This window comes from Dasypus novemcinctus, chromosome 7, assembly GCF_030445035.2.
Source record: "Dasypus novemcinctus isolate mDasNov1 chromosome 7, mDasNov1.1.hap2, whole genome shotgun sequence".
Classification (NCBI taxonomy): domain Eukaryota; kingdom Metazoa; phylum Chordata; class Mammalia; order Cingulata; family Dasypodidae; genus Dasypus; species Dasypus novemcinctus.
The window spans coordinates 74938612-74957463 of NC_080679.1; the positions used below are offsets into that span (position 1 = coordinate 74938612).

At 39.8% G+C, this 18852-nt stretch overlaps 1 protein-coding gene across 2 annotated transcripts; it reads right to left on the reverse strand.

Annotated features, from left to right (window-relative positions):
- Positions 1-6137: 6137 nt before the first annotated feature.
- Positions 6138-18570, reverse strand: CDCA7 (cell division cycle associated 7). 2 transcript variants are annotated; one of them, XM_004476794.5, is made up of 10 exons: positions 18454-18570; positions 15546-15671; positions 14890-15132; positions 12737-12973; positions 12232-12309; positions 10730-10930; positions 10200-10337; positions 9544-9693; positions 7763-7899; positions 6138-7422 (listed from the first exon to the last, which is right to left on the reverse strand). In XM_004476794.5, the coding sequence occupies exons 1-10, from the start codon at positions 18472-18474 to the stop codon at positions 7392-7394; spliced, it is 1362 nt and encodes a 453-aa protein (XP_004476851.2). In that variant the 5' UTR covers positions 18475-18570; the 3' UTR covers positions 6138-7391. The 2 variants fall into 2 exon arrangements, with proteins under 2 accessions (XP_004476851.2, XP_004476853.2); XM_004476796.4 differs by lacking the exon at positions 14890-15132.
- Between the last annotated feature and the right edge of the window lie 282 nt (positions 18571-18852).

Sequence of the window (18852 nt, forward strand, 5' to 3'; positions counted from 1 at the left end):
GTTGTTGCTTTTCATTATAAATCTTCAGTACGCTGCTTTTTTAAAACCAGCTGTAAACATTAAGAAAATAAAACAAATGACCCATGAAAAATACACATCTAAAAGCAGCTACCTTTTGTGTGACTTACGTATCTTTAAAAGAATAAATAAAAATAAATTGTGTAATTTATGTATCTTTAAAAATAATAATAAAAAAATAAAAGTAAATAATTTTTTAAAAAGCAGCTATCCCAGGGAGCAGATGTGGCTCAAGCAGTTGAATGCCCACCTCCCACATGGGAGGTCCCAGGTTTGGTTTCTGGTGGCTTCTAAAGACCAACAACAAGCAGACAACAAGCAAAAAACAATGAGCAGACAATGAGAAAAAACGTCAACAAGTGGATAGTAAGCAAAAACAACAAGCAGGCAATGAACAAACACAAAACAAGCAGTGAGCAGATGTGGCTCAAGCAGTTGAGCACCCACCTTCCACATTCCTGGTGCCTCCTAAAAGAAAAAAACTTGGCCCAATGGATAGGGTGTCCGTCTACCACATGGGAGGTCCGCGGTTCAAACCCCGGGCCTCCTTGACCCGTGTGGAGCTGGCCCACGTGCAGTGCTGATGTGCACAAGGAGTGCCCTACCATGCAGGGGTGTCCCCCGCATAGGGGAGTCCCACGTGCAAGGAGTGTGCCCCGTAAGGAGAGCCGCCCAGCGTGACAGTTCAGCCTGCCCAAGAATGGCGCCACACACATGGAGAGCTGACACAACAAGATGACGCAACAAAAAGAAACAGATTCCCATGCTGCTGACAACAACAGAAGTGGACAAAGAAGAACACGCAGCAAATGGACACAGAGAACAGACAACTGGGGGGGGGGGAGGAATAAAAATAAATCTTTAAAAAAAAAAGAAAAAACAGATGAGCAGATGAGCAAAAAAACCCACAACAAACAATGAACAGATGACGAGTGCAAATAGCAAGCAAACAGACAAGGGAGCCATCTTGGGAGGGTATCAATATGCTTGGCACACACTGACAATAAGAATCATTCTAAAAAATAATAAATAGAAAGCAGCTATCCCAAATAATTATTACTATTTCTTATTAAAACATCCCAAATTCCATCAACTGATAAATAAAATGTGGTATATCCATACAATGGATTATTCAACCATAAAAAGAAATGAAGTGCTGATAACAGCCTTAAAACTTAAACCCTGAAAATTAAACCTTGAAAAATTACCTAAGTGAACGAATCCAGACACCAAAAGCCACATATTATGATTCCATTTATATGAAATGTCCAAAATAGGCAAATCCAGAGAGACAGAAAGCAGATTAGTGGTAGGCCAGGTGCTGGGGGAAATGGGGAAGGGGGAGTGACTGCTTAATGGACAGGAGAGGTTTTTTTTTGGAGTGATGAAAATGTCCTGGAATTGGATAGCAGTGATGGTTGTGCAGACAGCGAATGTACTGGAAATGGAAACCACTGAATTGTACATTTTAAATGGCTAGAATGGTAAATTTTATGTTTTGTGAACTTTACCTCAATTAAAAAGAAAATTAAGGAAAAAAAAGAAAGTAACCAAAAGCTAACAGTGGGCGGAGGCCCAGCAAGCTCCATATTGGACTGTTTCTAAAACACACTTGTCTAGTAAAGCAAACTAAGTTGCAACAGGGGCAGCTCTCCAATTCTTCAGAGTCCCACATCTCACCTTGCTGAAATCAATTAATAGAGGTCTTGGTGTCTGCCCTAATCATCATGCAGAAAGATAAAATTTAGTTAATATCCTTTCCCCCCTCCCCAAAAGTGAAAAATAGGAATAAACAGAATCTATCTCCATAATTTTACTTAGTCATTTAGTTCAGTAGCATCTGTTTATCATGATTTACAAGAATTTGGTTGGCAATGAGAGTTGCAGAAAACATTTGCATAAAGGAATATTATTTACATATTTTTCCTCTATAAGCCTAGGATACTTAAAATGGTCATGTCTTAGAAATACAGGCAAGTTCAGATTCACCAGTAGACATTACTGGATGGTCACCATGAAGTGAAAAACATTTACAGCTAATGAAGAATAAGGAATCTAACAGAAATAAGAAAAAATCCCAAAATGCTGATCCTGCTGATAGGGATTACCTTAGTGTATGAGAAAGGGAATTTGATGTCCTTAGCATAAGCACACAGAACAGTATTCCTTAGATATTTGAGTAGAAAAAAACATTGTCCACAAATATTTTCTCTCTGAAACTTTAAAGCCTAGTTTCACATTCATGTATGAGTATACTTCAGAGTTCTGTGTATTCGAAGATAGTAAAATTTAGTTATCATTCTCATGTATACAGTTAAATGAAAAAGGCAGGGTAGGGAGTGGACATGGCTCAAGAGGTTGAGCATCTCCTTCCCACTTAGGCAGCCCCAGGTTCGGTTCCCGGTGCCTCCTAAAAAAAAAAAAAAAAGGCAAGGTACAGGGAAGTAAAGGTGTGGGGGGTTAAAAATACATAAAATATATTTGCTTATATTTTTAAAAATCAAAGCATAAACCACAGTGTTTTTTTCTCTTACCTATAGAGGAAGAGGAGGATCAGGAGGGAGGTATGGACAAGAATAGAATCTAGACTTCTCTGAAAACACTGTTTTATAGACAGACTTCAAAAATATGTAACTGTTTTACATTATAAAACAAAATAACACCCTAAAAAATAATCAGTCTTTAAAATCCAAAGCAAAATAAAATAAATAAAAATGAACCTATCAACTTGGTGGCTTAACTACACAGAGAAGAATTGTTTCAAATGATGTTAAAACATAATTGGAGTGTTTCTAGGGATTTTTAAGAACCAAAAAATTTTAAATGACTTTCAGTAACATTAATAATGTCAGTAATAACAATGGTATTTTTATTCTGAAACAATTATATATTACTATTATTACTATTTATATATAACTGTTGATAAGTAATATATGTGTGTATATATACATATATACTAATACAGAGATAAATAATAGATATGAAAGAAACATATTTTGAGAACAAAGCACTTTGGAGAAATGAGTGATTCCAGATTTAGGGCAGAAAATGTATCAGATGAGCCTATAACATCCTGTCATACCAAAAAGAAAGAAAGCTTTCAAAGACCTCTGGGGTCAAAAGGATGCAGAAGCCTGTCTGAAGCCACTGGCCCAAAGGTGAGTCAGTAAGAACAGCAACAACAATGGACTGGAACACATCAAATATTTGGAAAAAATCCAAGAGTTTATAACGATACTTAAAACAAAACAAACTATACAAACCTCAATAGGCACGATTGGAGGAACTAAAAAACAAATTCATGATTCTGAAAACTGGTAAGGAAAAAGTTCTCAATGATTTTTCTGTAGGGTAATTAAACGTTGATGAGGGGAAGCTTCTCTCTATAGAAGTATACCAGTTGATAGAGGAAAAAGAATTTATAGTGGCCACCAATAAATATAGAGTATCAACAGGATATTAGTCTCCAAAAAACATTACATAGTACCATCTATAAAGTATTGTTGTTGCACTTGAATAAGATAAAGCCTCTAGATCTAGCTACCAGTTTAGAGGAAACGGGAGACAAAGAAACATGTTAAATGACATCACGCCAATACATTTAGCAAAATGTGGGAAACTAAAGGAAAATGACTGGGTTTTTTATTTCAACAAATACACTACAAGGGGGAAAAAAGGAAGATCGAACCTATTAATTAGAAGAGTTTTAAGATACCTAAATCAAATGTAAACTTTGGAGGCTGATCCAAACCAACTGGGAGGGAGGGAGAAATTATGAACATTTGGACACTACCTGGATATCTGATATAAAGGAACACTTCTGAATTTTTTTTTTTGGTGTGATAATGGTATTCTGAATATGACTTTAAGAAGCCATTATCTTTTAAAATACTTAAGGGTCATATATCTGGGAATTCCTTCAAAATAGTGCAGTGGATTGGAGAGAATAAAAAACTCACAGTCCATCCTATTCTATACCATAAATGAGGAGTCTCTTAAAAATTTCTCCTTTGCAGTCAATTTTTGCCACCAAAACTATCTCCCCAACAAATAGATAACACTTGGTGAATATATCCAAAATTATCATTTACAGCTAAATTTGTAACTCATACATAGCTCAACACAAATTCCTATACATAAGTGAAATGGATGTATTCCTTTAAGTTAATGATTTAGGTAAATTCTACTTGCCCATAAAAAAATATTAGAAATACATTAGTTATGAATTGACCATAGCAAGGTTGCTCATAAGTTAATGCCTTCAACCTTGGGACCTACCTATTACTTTTCTCCCACCATCGTTTTAGCTCTCCACCCAAATTTCAGGAACTTCTCTGGGCCCAGGGAACTGACTCAACTCATTATTTGACATACTCCATTAAGAAACATTTACTGAGTATACTACTATAGGCCAAGGATATTTGGATCAAATGTGGTCTTGTTCTCAAGGACCTCATTGTCTAGTGAGGGAGAAACTAAGATAAACACTTAACTATGGGTGGCAGGTGTTAAGTGTTATAATCAAAGTATATAGCCAGGTGCTATCACAAGCACTCAGGAGTGTATCTGATGATCCTTTTCTCCAACCAAGAGAGCATGCATGGGCTTTCAAGTCTTCCATTCAGTCTCCCCATCTCCAAATACCTGGTATGAAGTGTTAACATATATACCATATCAAGCACTGAAAGGGTCCTTATCTGTAAATGGGAGTCATAAAAAATCCATGGACCCATAAAATACAATTTAATAATATGCCTGGTAAAGACAAAATTTCAATTACTTTCCTCCCCTTTATTCTCAGAGTATTCTTAGATTTTTAACAATAGTTCCTTTACTAGATTGTGGGTCATATGGTGTAACATATTATTTATGACTTCCAAAAGATATTTGTTTGTTTGTAAACTGGTCTGTTCCTTTTGGGCATGATACCCTTTGATGTATTAGAGTTAGCTGAGATGACTTTGATTAAATTATGTTAAGATTAAGGCTTTGGATTTGACCACGTCATTAGGGCAACTAAATCTGAGTCCCCATCCCCTTTGTGGGCCAAATACATGGACATTCACTCAAGAACACAGAAACAGACCAGAAGTGGAGGAAGAAAGACAGCTCCTTAGACACAACAGAGGCCCCAGGAAGAGAGATGAGCCACGTACCTGACAGTTTGTGGCTGAAGAGAACAGAGCAGCTGAGCACTATACAGACCTACAGCTGGAGATTGGAAGAAGCTGGGCCCACGGAGCCTTAAGAGGAAGAGGAAGGCTGAACCCTAGCAGACATCACCTGCCATCTTGCTTCAACATGTAGTAACAGACTTTGGATAAGAAAATGCCTTTTATGGTACCTTGAGTCGAATTCTTTTTTTTTTTTTTTCTGAGTTTATCCTTTTATTGTTTTTGTTTTTTTTTAATTTTTTTAAATTGATTTTGTAAGAATGAGTCGAATTCTTTAGGGTTGTGTAAATGTAAGCTATTACCCCAAATAAAAAATCTTTACAAAAGTCAACAGATTTCTTGTACTTTGCCTCAGCACCTCTTTGGCTGACTAATACATATAGTCTCTCACATATTCTTTTGTTTTTGTTTCAACCTTTTAAAAATATAAAAATATTTTTAAAATGTAAAAACCATACTTAGTTCATGTGCCCTAAATAGAGACTGTAGAAGGATCAGGCTCATGGGCTAGAGTCTGCCAATCCCCGGTCATGAGAACTTTTAGACCATGATTTGTTTCTTCTGATTCTCACAGTACTAAGAAAGGCTCAAAGCACAACATGCATTCAATAAACAAATGGCTGATAAAAGCAAACCAGGAAATGCAAAAATCACTGTCAGTTTCTTGGGTTGGCAAATGGTAAAGGAAAATAAACAACATTATAAAACCTCAGGAATGTGTATTGCTTTCTCTCAGGCAAAGCAGCTGTGTTAGTTGGTTTTCTGATCACAGGTGTCAGTCAAATCACCAAGATAAGTGCTGTTCAAAGGAGCTGACCCTTGGCCTCCAGAAACTTAAGCCAAAAGGAGATCCTAGGAAGGCAGAAATAGTGATTTTATAAATAAAACAGGAGTAAAAGGTGGGATTAAGTACAGTAAGATTAAAAAATTTTTAAAAATCAGGCAAACTAGAGCAAAACATTTTATTATTAAAATAAAAACCTTTGTATAAAAGCATTACAGATCAAAAGCTCTATTTACATGTATTGATTCACGGTCCAATTAGGCGTCAAACACTGAACCTGCACAGCAACAAGCCACACATGCAAAGCAAAACAGACACACAAACACTTTTGATTTGACCTCTATCAAACAATTTGATTAATGAACAAATAAAAGGGGATGGGTAGGTAACATGAATACTGCCCACCAAGTAAACTGGCAGTGTTGTCAAGTTACAACTTGTGAAAGTCACCCATCTCCAAAATGGCATTTTTCATTGTTATAAAAAGCACTTAAAACTTGAAGATGAACCCTGTGCCTAGCTTATAATTTCTTCAAGAAAGCAAAAACTGCAAAGCACTGTAGATTAGTATTAGTATCAATTTTGTACACACAACAGTCCAAGAATTATCTTGACAAACCTCCCATAGGAACTGAAATAAACTTGTTAACAAGTACAATTATACTCAAGTTTTATACAAAGAATTTCAAATTAGTCAACTCCTGAAGTTTTGACATCCTTATTTCCCAGGATGTGTTTCCTACAATGATTTTAAGTGTAACATTGCTCTCAAATCTTTGGATCACGATTGTGTAAGCCAAATGCACAATTTAACCTCATGGTGGAAAAAATTAGCAATAACCAAGTCCCAGCAGTGGCCACTTGCATAATAAGCACAAAAATGGAACGCTGCCATGAGAAGCGCCTGTATCACACATACCACTTTTTAACCATTGTCTACTTTTTCCAAATGATTTTTAAACTTTTGTGCTTTGATCCCTGTTAAAAATGTCAACAAGTACAAACATTGAATCACAAAAGTTGTTTTCATGTAATAATTTGGAGGGCTGTTCTCTGGAATTCAAAATATCTGGTTAGTGAGTGCTACCACTGTGCTTCCAATTGTTTGGTTTTATGGGGGGAGTTCAGGGCGATTTCAACATCAGTGAAATCAAATACTTTCATAAAATTGTCGTTTGAAAAGAATTCAGGAAATAAGTAGTGGAGGGAACCGATGGAAATAGGAGGGTAGGATAGAGGAGAAGCAGAGGAGAAACTGCAGGAGGGCAAAGTATAACTAGCAATATATCTCCATTGCGCCCCAGAAGGTATGTCTAATGAGATTAACTTGATTTGAATTCCCTATAAAACAGACCGATCATCAAAATTCTTAACTGGGGTTTCAATCAACTGACAAGTAGTGAATCTTCCAGATATTACGCTTGCATTTCAAATTCCTGTTTCAGACTGTGAAAGAGAAAAGGGAAGATGTTAGGATGTAGTTTTTCAACTGAAGAACTCTCTTTTGAAAGCCTGATTCACACTTTAAAAAATGTTTCTATCACACTATAACACAGTCACATGCACAACTCAAGTGTACAACTTGAATATTTACATGTTTATGTGACCACCCAGCTCAAGATATAGGATGTTCCCAGCACTCAGAAAGGCTCCCATCATGCCTCTTCCCAATCAACACCCCCCTTGCCCTAGAGATAACCACTATTCCAACTTCTACAATCTTTTTATTACGACACATAAAGAAATGCAAGATTCACATGGAAAACAGAGAAAGAACAGCCGTTACCTTTTCAAGTATGCGTGCACATTCCCAAAGCCATGGTATTTGGCTAAATACACAAGGACCCCAGTTGCACACCGTCCATCACGCTGCCTACAGAAACTGCAGTTACAGATTCCACGACAAGGAGGACAATGCCAGCTCTGAAGCAAAATTGGAAAAAGATACAATTAAATCTTAATTTTATCCCTTTACTTATTCACTCTTTTTAAAACTCTAAGGTGAGTCTCACTGATTCCATTTAATAAATCTTTCGTGGATATAAAATCTTAATATAGTTAATATATACTGGTCACTCCTAATATTTCCATAGGAAATCCAGCACCAATGCTGTACACTAATCTGCCTCCTGTGAAATGAGTACCACAACCCAAACGGCTCCAATCCTTTACCATCTCCAGAGGCTGAAAAATCTAGACAACAAAAACAGCAGCTGACAAGCAGTGCCCCTCAACAGGACCAATGGTCCTGTCCTGAGATATTTTGTCCTCCTACTACATTTAAGGCAAATAGCCAAAAACTTTTAAAATCACAAGTTTCAGAATCCCAAGTTTTTTAATCTCACTCAAGGAGGAGGATACAAGACTTTTCGTGACATCATGGTGTGACACAACATAAAATAGTTACCACTGATATTTAATCTGAATCTAAGTCAGCCTTGAGATCTAACTTTTATATAGAAAAGACAAGGAATAGAGGTACAAGTTCAACAAAACCGTGAGAAAGAAACAAAAAACACCGATGGCCTGGTTTCTTCAACACGTCAAAAGCCTGGGGAAGACAGAGAGGGAGGGTGTTGCTGACTTGACTAAAACCAACTGGGGACTAAATACCACCTGCAACGTGCAGGTATTGTTTGAATCTTGTCTTGAACAAAACAACTTTTTATTATGAAAAATTTCCTACTGAAGTTTAGAAAAATACAAAGGGACCAATAATTATAAAGCCTTTCTGCAAAAGCTTATTTGAATCCCATGTCTTCTCCTTATATGTGCTTACTTCTTCATGAAGGATCAGCTTGTCTCCACCCACTATAAATCTTGAGATGATTCATCCTCAGACTAATCAGCAAATGAACCGAAGGACAAGGCAAGGGCTTCACACCTCCAGTCAGACAAGGTGCACTTGGGCAAGTCAAGCATAGCCAAAGAGCAGGCACACACTTAAGTGGGAATATAGTATACCTGCTCCTAATCTAGTTCGCCTAAATGGAGAGAATTAAAACCAGATTGGCATTCTTAGCATCTCCTTGCAAAGGAAAACAGCTGAAAGCACAGTAAACATCAGAGAACTACCTCTTCTGTTCCCCCTAACTTTGAGGGAACTAAGGAAACCATTCTGTAAGAGTTCATATTGAGAGAAATGAAGGAACCATGGACTGCAAAGAGGATCCACCTTTGAATCCACAAAATTTAGCAGTTTCTTTCCCTCAACAAGCCCTTAAATAATGTTGTAGGCTGGAGTTTTAGAATTGTCTATGACCAAAAAGAAGAGGAAAAAAAAAATGCAGAGGAACCACCTTAATTTACATATCCAAATCTTTCAATTAGAGATACTTAAAACGTATTTCAGAAGTCAACGTAAAGTGGGAGAAATTACTAGAGCCATCTAAAAACTAAAGCGGTTAAGAGAAAATTTTACTGTAGTGCAATCAGAATAGTTGCTCTCAAGATTAAAAAGAAGCAAATCCCTGGTACACATGGTGACGGTCACTGGTGCCCTCTTTGTGGCCTCATCAGCTCATGGCTGACTCACAGGGCCACTGGACCCCTTGTTAAGGCACGTACTGGATCCAGAAGGGCGTCCTTGACTTCTTCACCATAACGGTTTCGAAGGCAGGGACCACAGAACTGGCCTCGAACACCCCAACAGTCTGGGTTTCGGCAGTTTGTTTTAGTGTCAATAGTTTTCTGGCGACACTGGTGACAGGTGGATCCCTACAAATAATAAGCAAACAGGAAAAAAATACTGCTTATTGTAGAGAAGAATGGCATAGCCCGGGCATGAGAACTATCTCAGGCCTGGTGATTTTATTCAATTGGCAGACTTCATAGTTAATGTTCTTAAAACTACTTTTCTTCAATAAAAGATTTTTATCAATGCAAAAAATAATTTGCCTAAATCCATTTTTATCTTTAACATACCATCAGACCCCCAGCACCTCGCTATGTAAGTGTTCCTAATACGTACACAATAAATATACTGAGTGAATCAATTTTTAAATTAAGAGAAAAGATTAATACTACTGCAGACTTACTAAGCAAATAATTCAAGTGAAGAGGGCTAAATTACAGGGATATAAAACTCTCTTCCCTTGTATGAAAAAAAATGTATATGCCCATATATAAGACATGTAGCACTTTAGAAAAAGTCCAAGGAACATAAAAGCTATCTTCCCTCTTTCATAGGCATTTACATTTTCAGACAATTTAAAGGCTCTTACCAATGATCGGTTGTATATCTTCTCTCGAGAATTACTACAGATGTTCTCCAACTCTTCCTCTGTAACTTCTTCCACTGGGCGAATTACATGTGGAAGAGTCATGGATCCTGGGCGACGATTTCTGGGCAAGTCATCTTCCTGTGTAACAAGCAGCACAAATACAGAGTGCTCTAACTGGCTCTCCCCAGCTCTGTATTCCATGTGGCTAATTTGTAATTTTTTCAGAGAATCCACTCTGGAAATCTTAGAGCTTATAAGAGAGTAAGTCCTAAGTTTACTGTTAGGATAACTGGAAAACTATATGAAACAATTCCAACACAAATAAGAAGAGGTGAAGAAAACTTTGACTTTCTTCACCTGCTAACAAACTCTTCAACTAAGGTTATGTGACATTAACAATTCTGAATGGTTCAAGAAAAACATTTAATGTGGAGCATTTGGTGTGGAGGTAGCATGCATGCCATGTTGTGTATACAGCAGGGGCCTACAGGAAATCAAAGACAGAAGAGTAAGCAGAAGTGTGAACTCACGTTCAAATAGCCATCCATGGTCTTCCTCTTTCTCACCAACATGTACTTATCTTCCTCTTCCTCCTCCTCCTCCTCAGTGGGAAGAGCACTAAGGGACCCAAGAACCCGTGACCTTGACCTGGTAAGGGGTCGAGCTCTCCGTTCAGGGTTTCTCCTAGAAGCAGCGCCTGGGAAAGTCCGCCTTCGGGGTGTCTTGGATTGCTAAGCAAAATACACAGGATGGAGCCCATTTATTTCAGTAAGAAGAGAAGCAGCACTATGGAAAGGTCAATCCTCCTTAAAGATGTTTGCTTTTAAGTAAAAAGAAAGTTCCTTTTCTAGATATCTTTGTCCTTTCCATAGTGGGTAGAATGAACATGAACTCAAAATCTATACAGCCATCATAATTTTCTTCTGTAATACCATTTCCAGTTTCTTTCTGAAATAGAGATGATCTATTTTTTTTCTCCTACTTTGTGAAGATGTAAGAACTGATCTTGTTTTCCAAAAGACTTTTTCACATCACTTGAGCAAGCCCTGAAATATACACACTTTTCTATATTACATAATGGAGAAATAGATGTATGGCTTTCCTCTCTCCCTTCCTCCCACAAGGAGCAGTAGTGGAGAGAAAGGAAGGTGTTTGTTTTTTTTTTGCACAATGGGCAGACACCAAATTCTTTTTTTTTTTTAAAGATTTATTTATTTATTTAATTTCCCCCCCTCCCCTGGTTGTCTGTTCTTGGTGTCTATTTGCTGCATCTTGTTTCTTTGTCCACTTCTGTTGTCGTCAGTGGCACGGGAAGTGTGGGCGGCGCCATTCCTGGGCAGGCTGCTCTTTCTTTTCACGCTGGGCGGCTTTCCTCACAGGCGCACTCCTTGCGCGTGGGGCTCCCCCACGCGGGGGACACCCTTGCGTGGCACGGCACTCCTTGCACGCATCAGCACTGCGCATGGCCAGCTCCACACGGGTCAAGGAGGCCCGGGGTTTGAACCGCGGACCTCCCATATGGTAGACGGACGCCCTAACCACTGGGCCAAAGTCCGTTTCCCCCAAATTCTTGAGTTATACTAACTTAGTTCCTCAGAATTTAATCACATATGATAATAGGGGATGACTGGGTTAAGAAATTATTATTTCCTTCTCTTTCCTTACTCTCAGATTTAAAACAAAAACAGAAACAAAAACATCCACTGAGCATCTCCCATGGAGGAGGAATATGCTATAGCTGGTCTTACAGAAAAAATTGTCTTCCAATCCTCGTTCTCTGCCCTTGAGGGGCTTAGTCTCGCTGGGAAGGAGAGAAACAGCCACTCAAAAGGGGTTCAGGAGCCACAGGAACGCAGCAGAGGGAGGCCATGACTGCCTGAGGATGCAAGGGAGTCCTTCCAGAGAATCTGCTTCCTCTATTCTCTTAGACTCTATTCTCTTAGACTATGAAGACCACATAAAATAAGGAAAACAGATTTCAAAACATCCTAACAGAAACCAGCCTTAGGCTTGTCCAGAGATTTGCACTTACTGAACTGGGGCCTGGTAGGGAACGCCTTCCAGGGAGTGAGCCAGGGAAACTTTCTAATTCTGATATGAGTTTTGCAAGCTAAAAAGGGAGGAAATAAAACAGATTATTGGTTTAGAATATCTGCTAAAAATGAGCAACTAAATTCTGGAAATTACAGTAGCACATTTCACCATGTTGTTTTGTTTTAGGAGGTATCAGGTATTGAACCTGGGACCTCACACATGTGAAGCACACATGCAACCACGGAATAACACCTGCTCCACTTTCATGGCTTTATTTTTAATAAGCTGACATATTCAAAGTGTTTCTGATTTCACCCCACATACCAAGACTTCAACATTAAAAACAGAAAAGCTCCTTTAGAGAAAGACATGCATTTTGAAGCTCACATTATAAAGATTTCATAACTACACTCAAAATAATCCTAGGACACAGATATAATAACAAGTCTCTTAGAGAAAAACTGGGAAGAGTAGTTCTAACACACTCAAAGCCAGATACCTACCATTGCTTTGTTCTGCTTTATATTTAAAGCCCTTTTCTCTAAAAAATTCATGCCATTTTCATCATCTGAATCAGAACTGGCATCAGTCAAAGAATTCCCGGAGGACTGAGGGGGACCTGTTTTTTTGTTGGCTGGCCCCCTGGTATTTCGCTTTGGAAACGTCATTGCCACCCGGAGCGTTCCAGAACGACGGTACTGACTGCGGGTCCTGCAGCCTTCACTGGCTGACTGTAGTCGCTAGTTAGTAAGAACAATTCAGTAATTAGTGACTTGTTGATTAGTGAATTGGCTGCACCAGTATGACTACAAAACTTCTGAACAAAAGACATTTCTATTAAATAAGTTTCAACTGAACACTGCCAGTGCTGGGTAACAAAATCAGAATTACAAATTCCTATAGCAATATGAGTGTAACGTTACTCCATGGCCTATCTGGAACACACTGCTATACCCATCTTCATTTAGTCCATAGGCCTGCGGTTCTGAACAGTTTTTTTGTTGTTGTTGTTGTTTTTCAATCTCTTTAGTTCTACCTAGCACACCCTCCCCCCTTTTATATTATCTTTTTTTTTTTTTAATGATACATAGATCACACAAAATGTTACATTAAAAAATACAGGAGGTTCCCATACACCCCCACTCCCTACCCCCCAAACCATTTTTGAAAATGTGAAAATCCCTGACCTCTTTTTAAATTCTTTAAAAATAGGTATCTATGCATTTTGAAAGTATTTCTACAGGAACGTATATGTGTTCTCCCATAAACACACATGGTTTCAATGCTTATGCCAATATTATCTATATTAAAATGTCTCTAGTCCACTTATTCTACGCCTAAAATAAAAGAATTCAGAATCTAAAAATAATATAGGGTCCCATCATTTAAAATGCATGAAAATTAGCTATCACAGAAATGCAAATCAAAAACAAAGTAAGATACTACACACCCACCAGGATGGTTATAATCAAAAAGACAGAAAATAACAAGTGCTGGCAGGATATAGGGAAGTTGAAACCTACATACACTGCTGGTAGGAAAGAAAAATAGTGCAGCCACTTTGGAAAAAAGTGTGGTAGCTCCTCAACAGGTTTAAGAGAATTACTATATAACCCAGCAATTCCACTCATAGGTACATACCCAAGAGAATTAAGAGCATATACCCATTATTCTTCCTAGTCAAAAATTGGAAACAACCCAAATAACCATCAACTGATGAGTGGATAAAAAAAATGTAGTATATTCACAATGAAATATTATTCAGCAATAAAAAGGAATTAAGTTCTGATGCATGTTACAAAATGGATGAATTCTGAAAACATGATGCTGAGTGACTTATAGCCAGGTACCTGCACTAACTCCAGTAAGCACTGATTAAGACCAACATGGCTTATTAAAGGAAATATTGCATTAGACAGTGATAAAAGATAAAATGGCCCTTGGCCAGGCACTGTCACTTTTATCATGTTGCTCGTGTGGTTCACAGGCAGTAGGCATGTGTCAGAGAACAAAGAACTGCAGAGCATGCACCCAATTCTAACACACTGCTTCCTTTGTCGAGAAAGTCAAGAAACGGTAAGCTGAGCTCAACAGTGAGCTCACAGAGGGTGGGCCTGAGGAGCAGCAGTGGCCTTAGCAGACAAGAGAGGTTAAAGGTAATATAGCAACAGCGCAGGAGGAGCTGGCCAAGCAAAAGTGGAAGCTGGAAAGGCCCTAACTGTCACTGTCTGCACTCAAGCTCCTGCACATGAATGATCACAGGTTTCAGGATGCAGGTACAGATCTGTTAAGGGAACCAACACATATCAGGGTCCTGCTTGTGCCAGGCACTGGGCTGGGCACTTGAAATTAAATGCAAATATAGATCACCTTTAGGACGTGTGCGCATCCTCTATTTGGCTGGATTTTTTGGTAACAGAAATCTGGAAATCGTTCAATTTTAACTCACCAGTTTCCAAGATTTTCAAAGCCTACAAAATGTTAAAGAGTTACTAGTAGGACTGTACTAGTTAAGAACTAATTTTACTATTAAAATTTTAAAAATGTCAACAGAATCATCTGGCACAACTAAAATAAAAAACCAAAGGGAAAAAAAAATTCTAAAGCAAGCATGCCATGCCTTACATCTCGATATTGGTGAAATTCTCAAACTCACCATTCCATCTTGTATCTCACTCTCTGAGAAACCGCAAAATGATTCATCGTCAGAGTCGGCATGAAAAATACTGGCCAGTTCTTTATTGACCTCTGGCCTTGGTTTGGGTTTCTGTAAAAATCCACAATGGTCTAATACATCTTGCACCTCACTTTCTGAAAAGCCGCAGAAAGATTCATTATCAGAGTCCTCATAAAAAACATTTGCCAGTTCTTCACTGATATCTGACCTGAATTTAGGTTTCTGTAAAATAAATAAATAAGTGTGGTTGTGCATTTTTTTCTTTTTCAAGAACCAATTTTCCATAAACCGTGCAGAGAGCAAATCACATTTACAAGTGCACTACAAGAGAATAGCTTTTGTTACAAAGAAAAATGGTTCAGAGGTTTACAAATGATTTCTGAGTTGTTATGGCAAATCATCAGGCATGTTAGGTTAGGCGACATTTCAAAAGGATAGAATAAGTAGCTAATCTACCTCCAATTACCACCTAGAACCACAGCAAAAAGTGAAATGAAATTACAGTGCATACTGTATTTTCATATCGGCTGTATAGAAATGTAAGCAAAAAGCAAGCAGTTTTAATCACACACAAAGCGTTTGGGGCATTTTGAACACTGCAGACTCAATTTTGTTTATTCTCAGGCAGCACTTACCGTGTTTGCAAAATTATCAGAAGCGAAGCTGTCACAACTGTCATCAGAGGATGACGAAGTTTCCATGGAAATCAACTTCATATATCTGAATTTCTTGAAGTTCTTCTTTACTCTGAGATCCTTTTGCTGCAAATGGAAATTGTAATACTATTAAGTGGGATGTTTAATGTAGTATCTAACTAAAGACATCATTTTTGACTTTAGTCAGTTCAAACAGCACAGGAATAGCTATGCCCATTTCTTATACCCTACCTAGAAAAAGAATTTGCAATTGCTACAAAAATTTTTCAAAACCAGGTCAAATCCAAAGGAATCCTTTTAAAAGAAAATTGAATGACATTTACAAATTTATTCAAACATCTGTGGAGTTAGTTACCTCTCTACCCACTTTCAGAGCCTTCAAGCTCTTAGTGTTTCACTGACTGCCCAGAGTTAATGCTAAACGCTAAAATCCACCCTCTTTTTTTAAAAAAATTAAACTGTACATCTAAAAGGAAATTTCAAAAGTACAAAATGGTAGAGTGATTTTTCTCCCTCTGCCAAAATCAACCTAATGAGGTCTTTTTATGTAAGCTTTGGACTATGTACTGTGATGCTAATTTCCCAAACTATAAAAACTGGGCAGGACCACCACTTCAAGATACAGGCTTCCAAACAGGTCCCAATCCAATAGGGGTATACATCAACCCAGTGAACAAAGGCACACGGAGCCAAGTTAAAGGTCAAACAGCACTCCAAACCCAGGAATGTCCGATTCCATTTCAGGGCTCTATTAGTTGAGCCTGACATTCAGCTCTACAAGATTTAAGTTTTCAGAAGTCCTAAAATACAAATTACTTATAGATATGAAAATGTGTCATTCATTCATAAACACTGAACAACCCTGTTCTGCTCATCAGGAAATGTAATTGGCTATCTATCTCCTATAAAAAGGATAGCAGTTTCTGCCATTTCTTGTATTTAATGAGATTTCTTAAGAATTGCATTAGTTGCTAGATTTCCATTTTCTTAAATACGGTCTTGGAATAGCAGAAGTGATTCCTTAAGGGCAGGTTCTATCATGGGCCCCCCAATATATAATGCAAAGACAAGAGGTTTCAGGTGAACAGAAAATTCTTAACTTTCCTCCTGTCGCTAACATTCCCTATTGCAGGCTCTTGCAATAAAATTATTTCCATGATGATGATGATGATGGTAATCCAAACTCCATTCATCTTAGGAAGTTTTTGCCTTTTGTCCTTTTGCAAAGGCAGGAAAATGTGATATTAGGTACACCTACTAAGTATAAAGAGTATTTGTGAATGCAATACAATGAGTGTTAGGAACTGAAAGGGATCTCAGAAACACCCATTTTTCAGAAGAGTAAAGTCAGGGCCCAGGAAGGTGAAACTGACTGCCAAGATCACAAGGCCGGAAGGAGAACCCAGGCCTGCAATTTAACAGCAGTGTTCCTTGCATTACTGAAAGAATTGCCAGCCTTTACTCATCATTCTACTTCTAAGCAGTCTCAGGCCCAGGACAGTCGCAAAGGAAGGCATTCTACTGAAATCTGTATCTACTGGAACTATATTCTAGGCTTTCACAGGCAGCCAGCACATATCAAAAAGTGTTACCACGTCGATGGCTCTTTGGAGGAAAAGACAAGAAAAGAAGTGAGGCAAATGGTCATCAGCTGAGAATACCTTTTTTGACAGGGAAGTAATAACTAACACTGTTTGATAGGTCTTTTTTTGTGCCAGGGACTGTGTTAAGTATGCTTTCAATCACGTTTAATTCCTTGCAACAAAAATGCTATCTTTATCCCCATTTAACAAAATGAGAAATCTGAGGCTCAGAGAAGTGAAATGGATCACTCAAGTCACACGGTGGCCCAAATTTGGACCCAGGCATGTCAGACTCCAAGCCCAGGTACACAGGGCTTTCTTCATCCTGAAGATGAAAGATGCCACTTTCACTGGGCGGTGACGAGGCTCTGGAACCCCAGCATCCCCCCCAGGTCCCTAACCCGAGATGTATTTTAATCGTCACTCTTCCTTTTCACCCAACCCCCACACGTCTAATCTCTCCCGGGGCAGACCCCACGTTCCGGTTTCCGTTACAGCAAAAACCAACGTTCCATTCAGTTTAATATCCCGCAGCTGAGAAAGAAGGGGGGCGGGGTAGGGAGTGGGAAACCAGCAAATGGTCGCATTCGTTTTGGACCACAAGGTCCTTCCAAGGCACTTTATCACCGCCTGGGGCTTGAGACACCTCCCCCCGAGGGCCCAACCCAAGTTCTAAAGAGACCAGTGTGCAAGACCTTTAAACTCCAAGTCTGCCGATCCACAGTGGTTGGCAGTGTCCACGGGCTTGGCAGGGGCAAAAACTGGCGCGGAGCGCGCTCTAGAGCCACCCAACGCGTACGCGTGGAATCCGGGAGAAAAAGCACCAGCCCCCGCAGCGCGCAGGAAATGGCCGGGCTAAGAAGCTAAGGGGCAAACTCCTAGGGAGGGTGGTTCTCCTCTCCCATCCCCGGCCCTCCACTCCCGTCCCCTACCCACAAACACACCAGCCGGGCGCCCCCCAGCAGACACAATGGGAGACCGGCAGCCTAGGGCCGCTGTCCGGTCTCCGGCGCACGTGCGCCTCGGGCGCACGTGGCCTCGGGCTCCCCAGGGCTGCCAAGAATCCTGCAGCGGCTCAAGATCCCCAAGCCGCCCATACGCCGCGTGCGCACGTCGGTCGGAACGTGCGCCTGCTCCTGAATCACAGGCGCACGGAATCTGAGGCTTGCTTAAATGGGTGACGCCCACGGCCACCAGTTGATAAGCGGCATTCTTGTCCTCAGAGTTGGATGAAGACGGCTCGCGCCCGACCGCGTTCAGCACCCACCGCGCCCGCCCCTTGGGTTCACAGGCCCAGCCCTCACCGACATGCAGCAAACGTCCATGCTGGCGGCGGGGCCCAGGCCAGCGCTCGGAGCGTGGAGTGCCCAGCAGCCGCGCACGCCGCTGTTCCACCGAGCTGGAGGAGCCGGAGCCGCGGGGCGGACGGGCGGGGCACCGGCCCGGGGCGGGAGGGGCGGGGCTCGGGCCGAGCTTTCCCGCGTTGGGATGCAGGTCCTGCAAGCTGTGTTAATGACCTTTCGAGACTTAGACTCGCTCGGCCCAGGGAAAAGACTCAGCACCTCCCAAATATTCTGATTTCCTGTAACAGCCTTGGAAGTTCCTAAAATTCGCCTTGAAAAAGCGGCTCTTTTTTTGGTTCTCAAGGCCTCTCTCTTTCTGTTGCCGCACGGTCCTGAGCGAATGGCGCGAAAGTGGTTTGT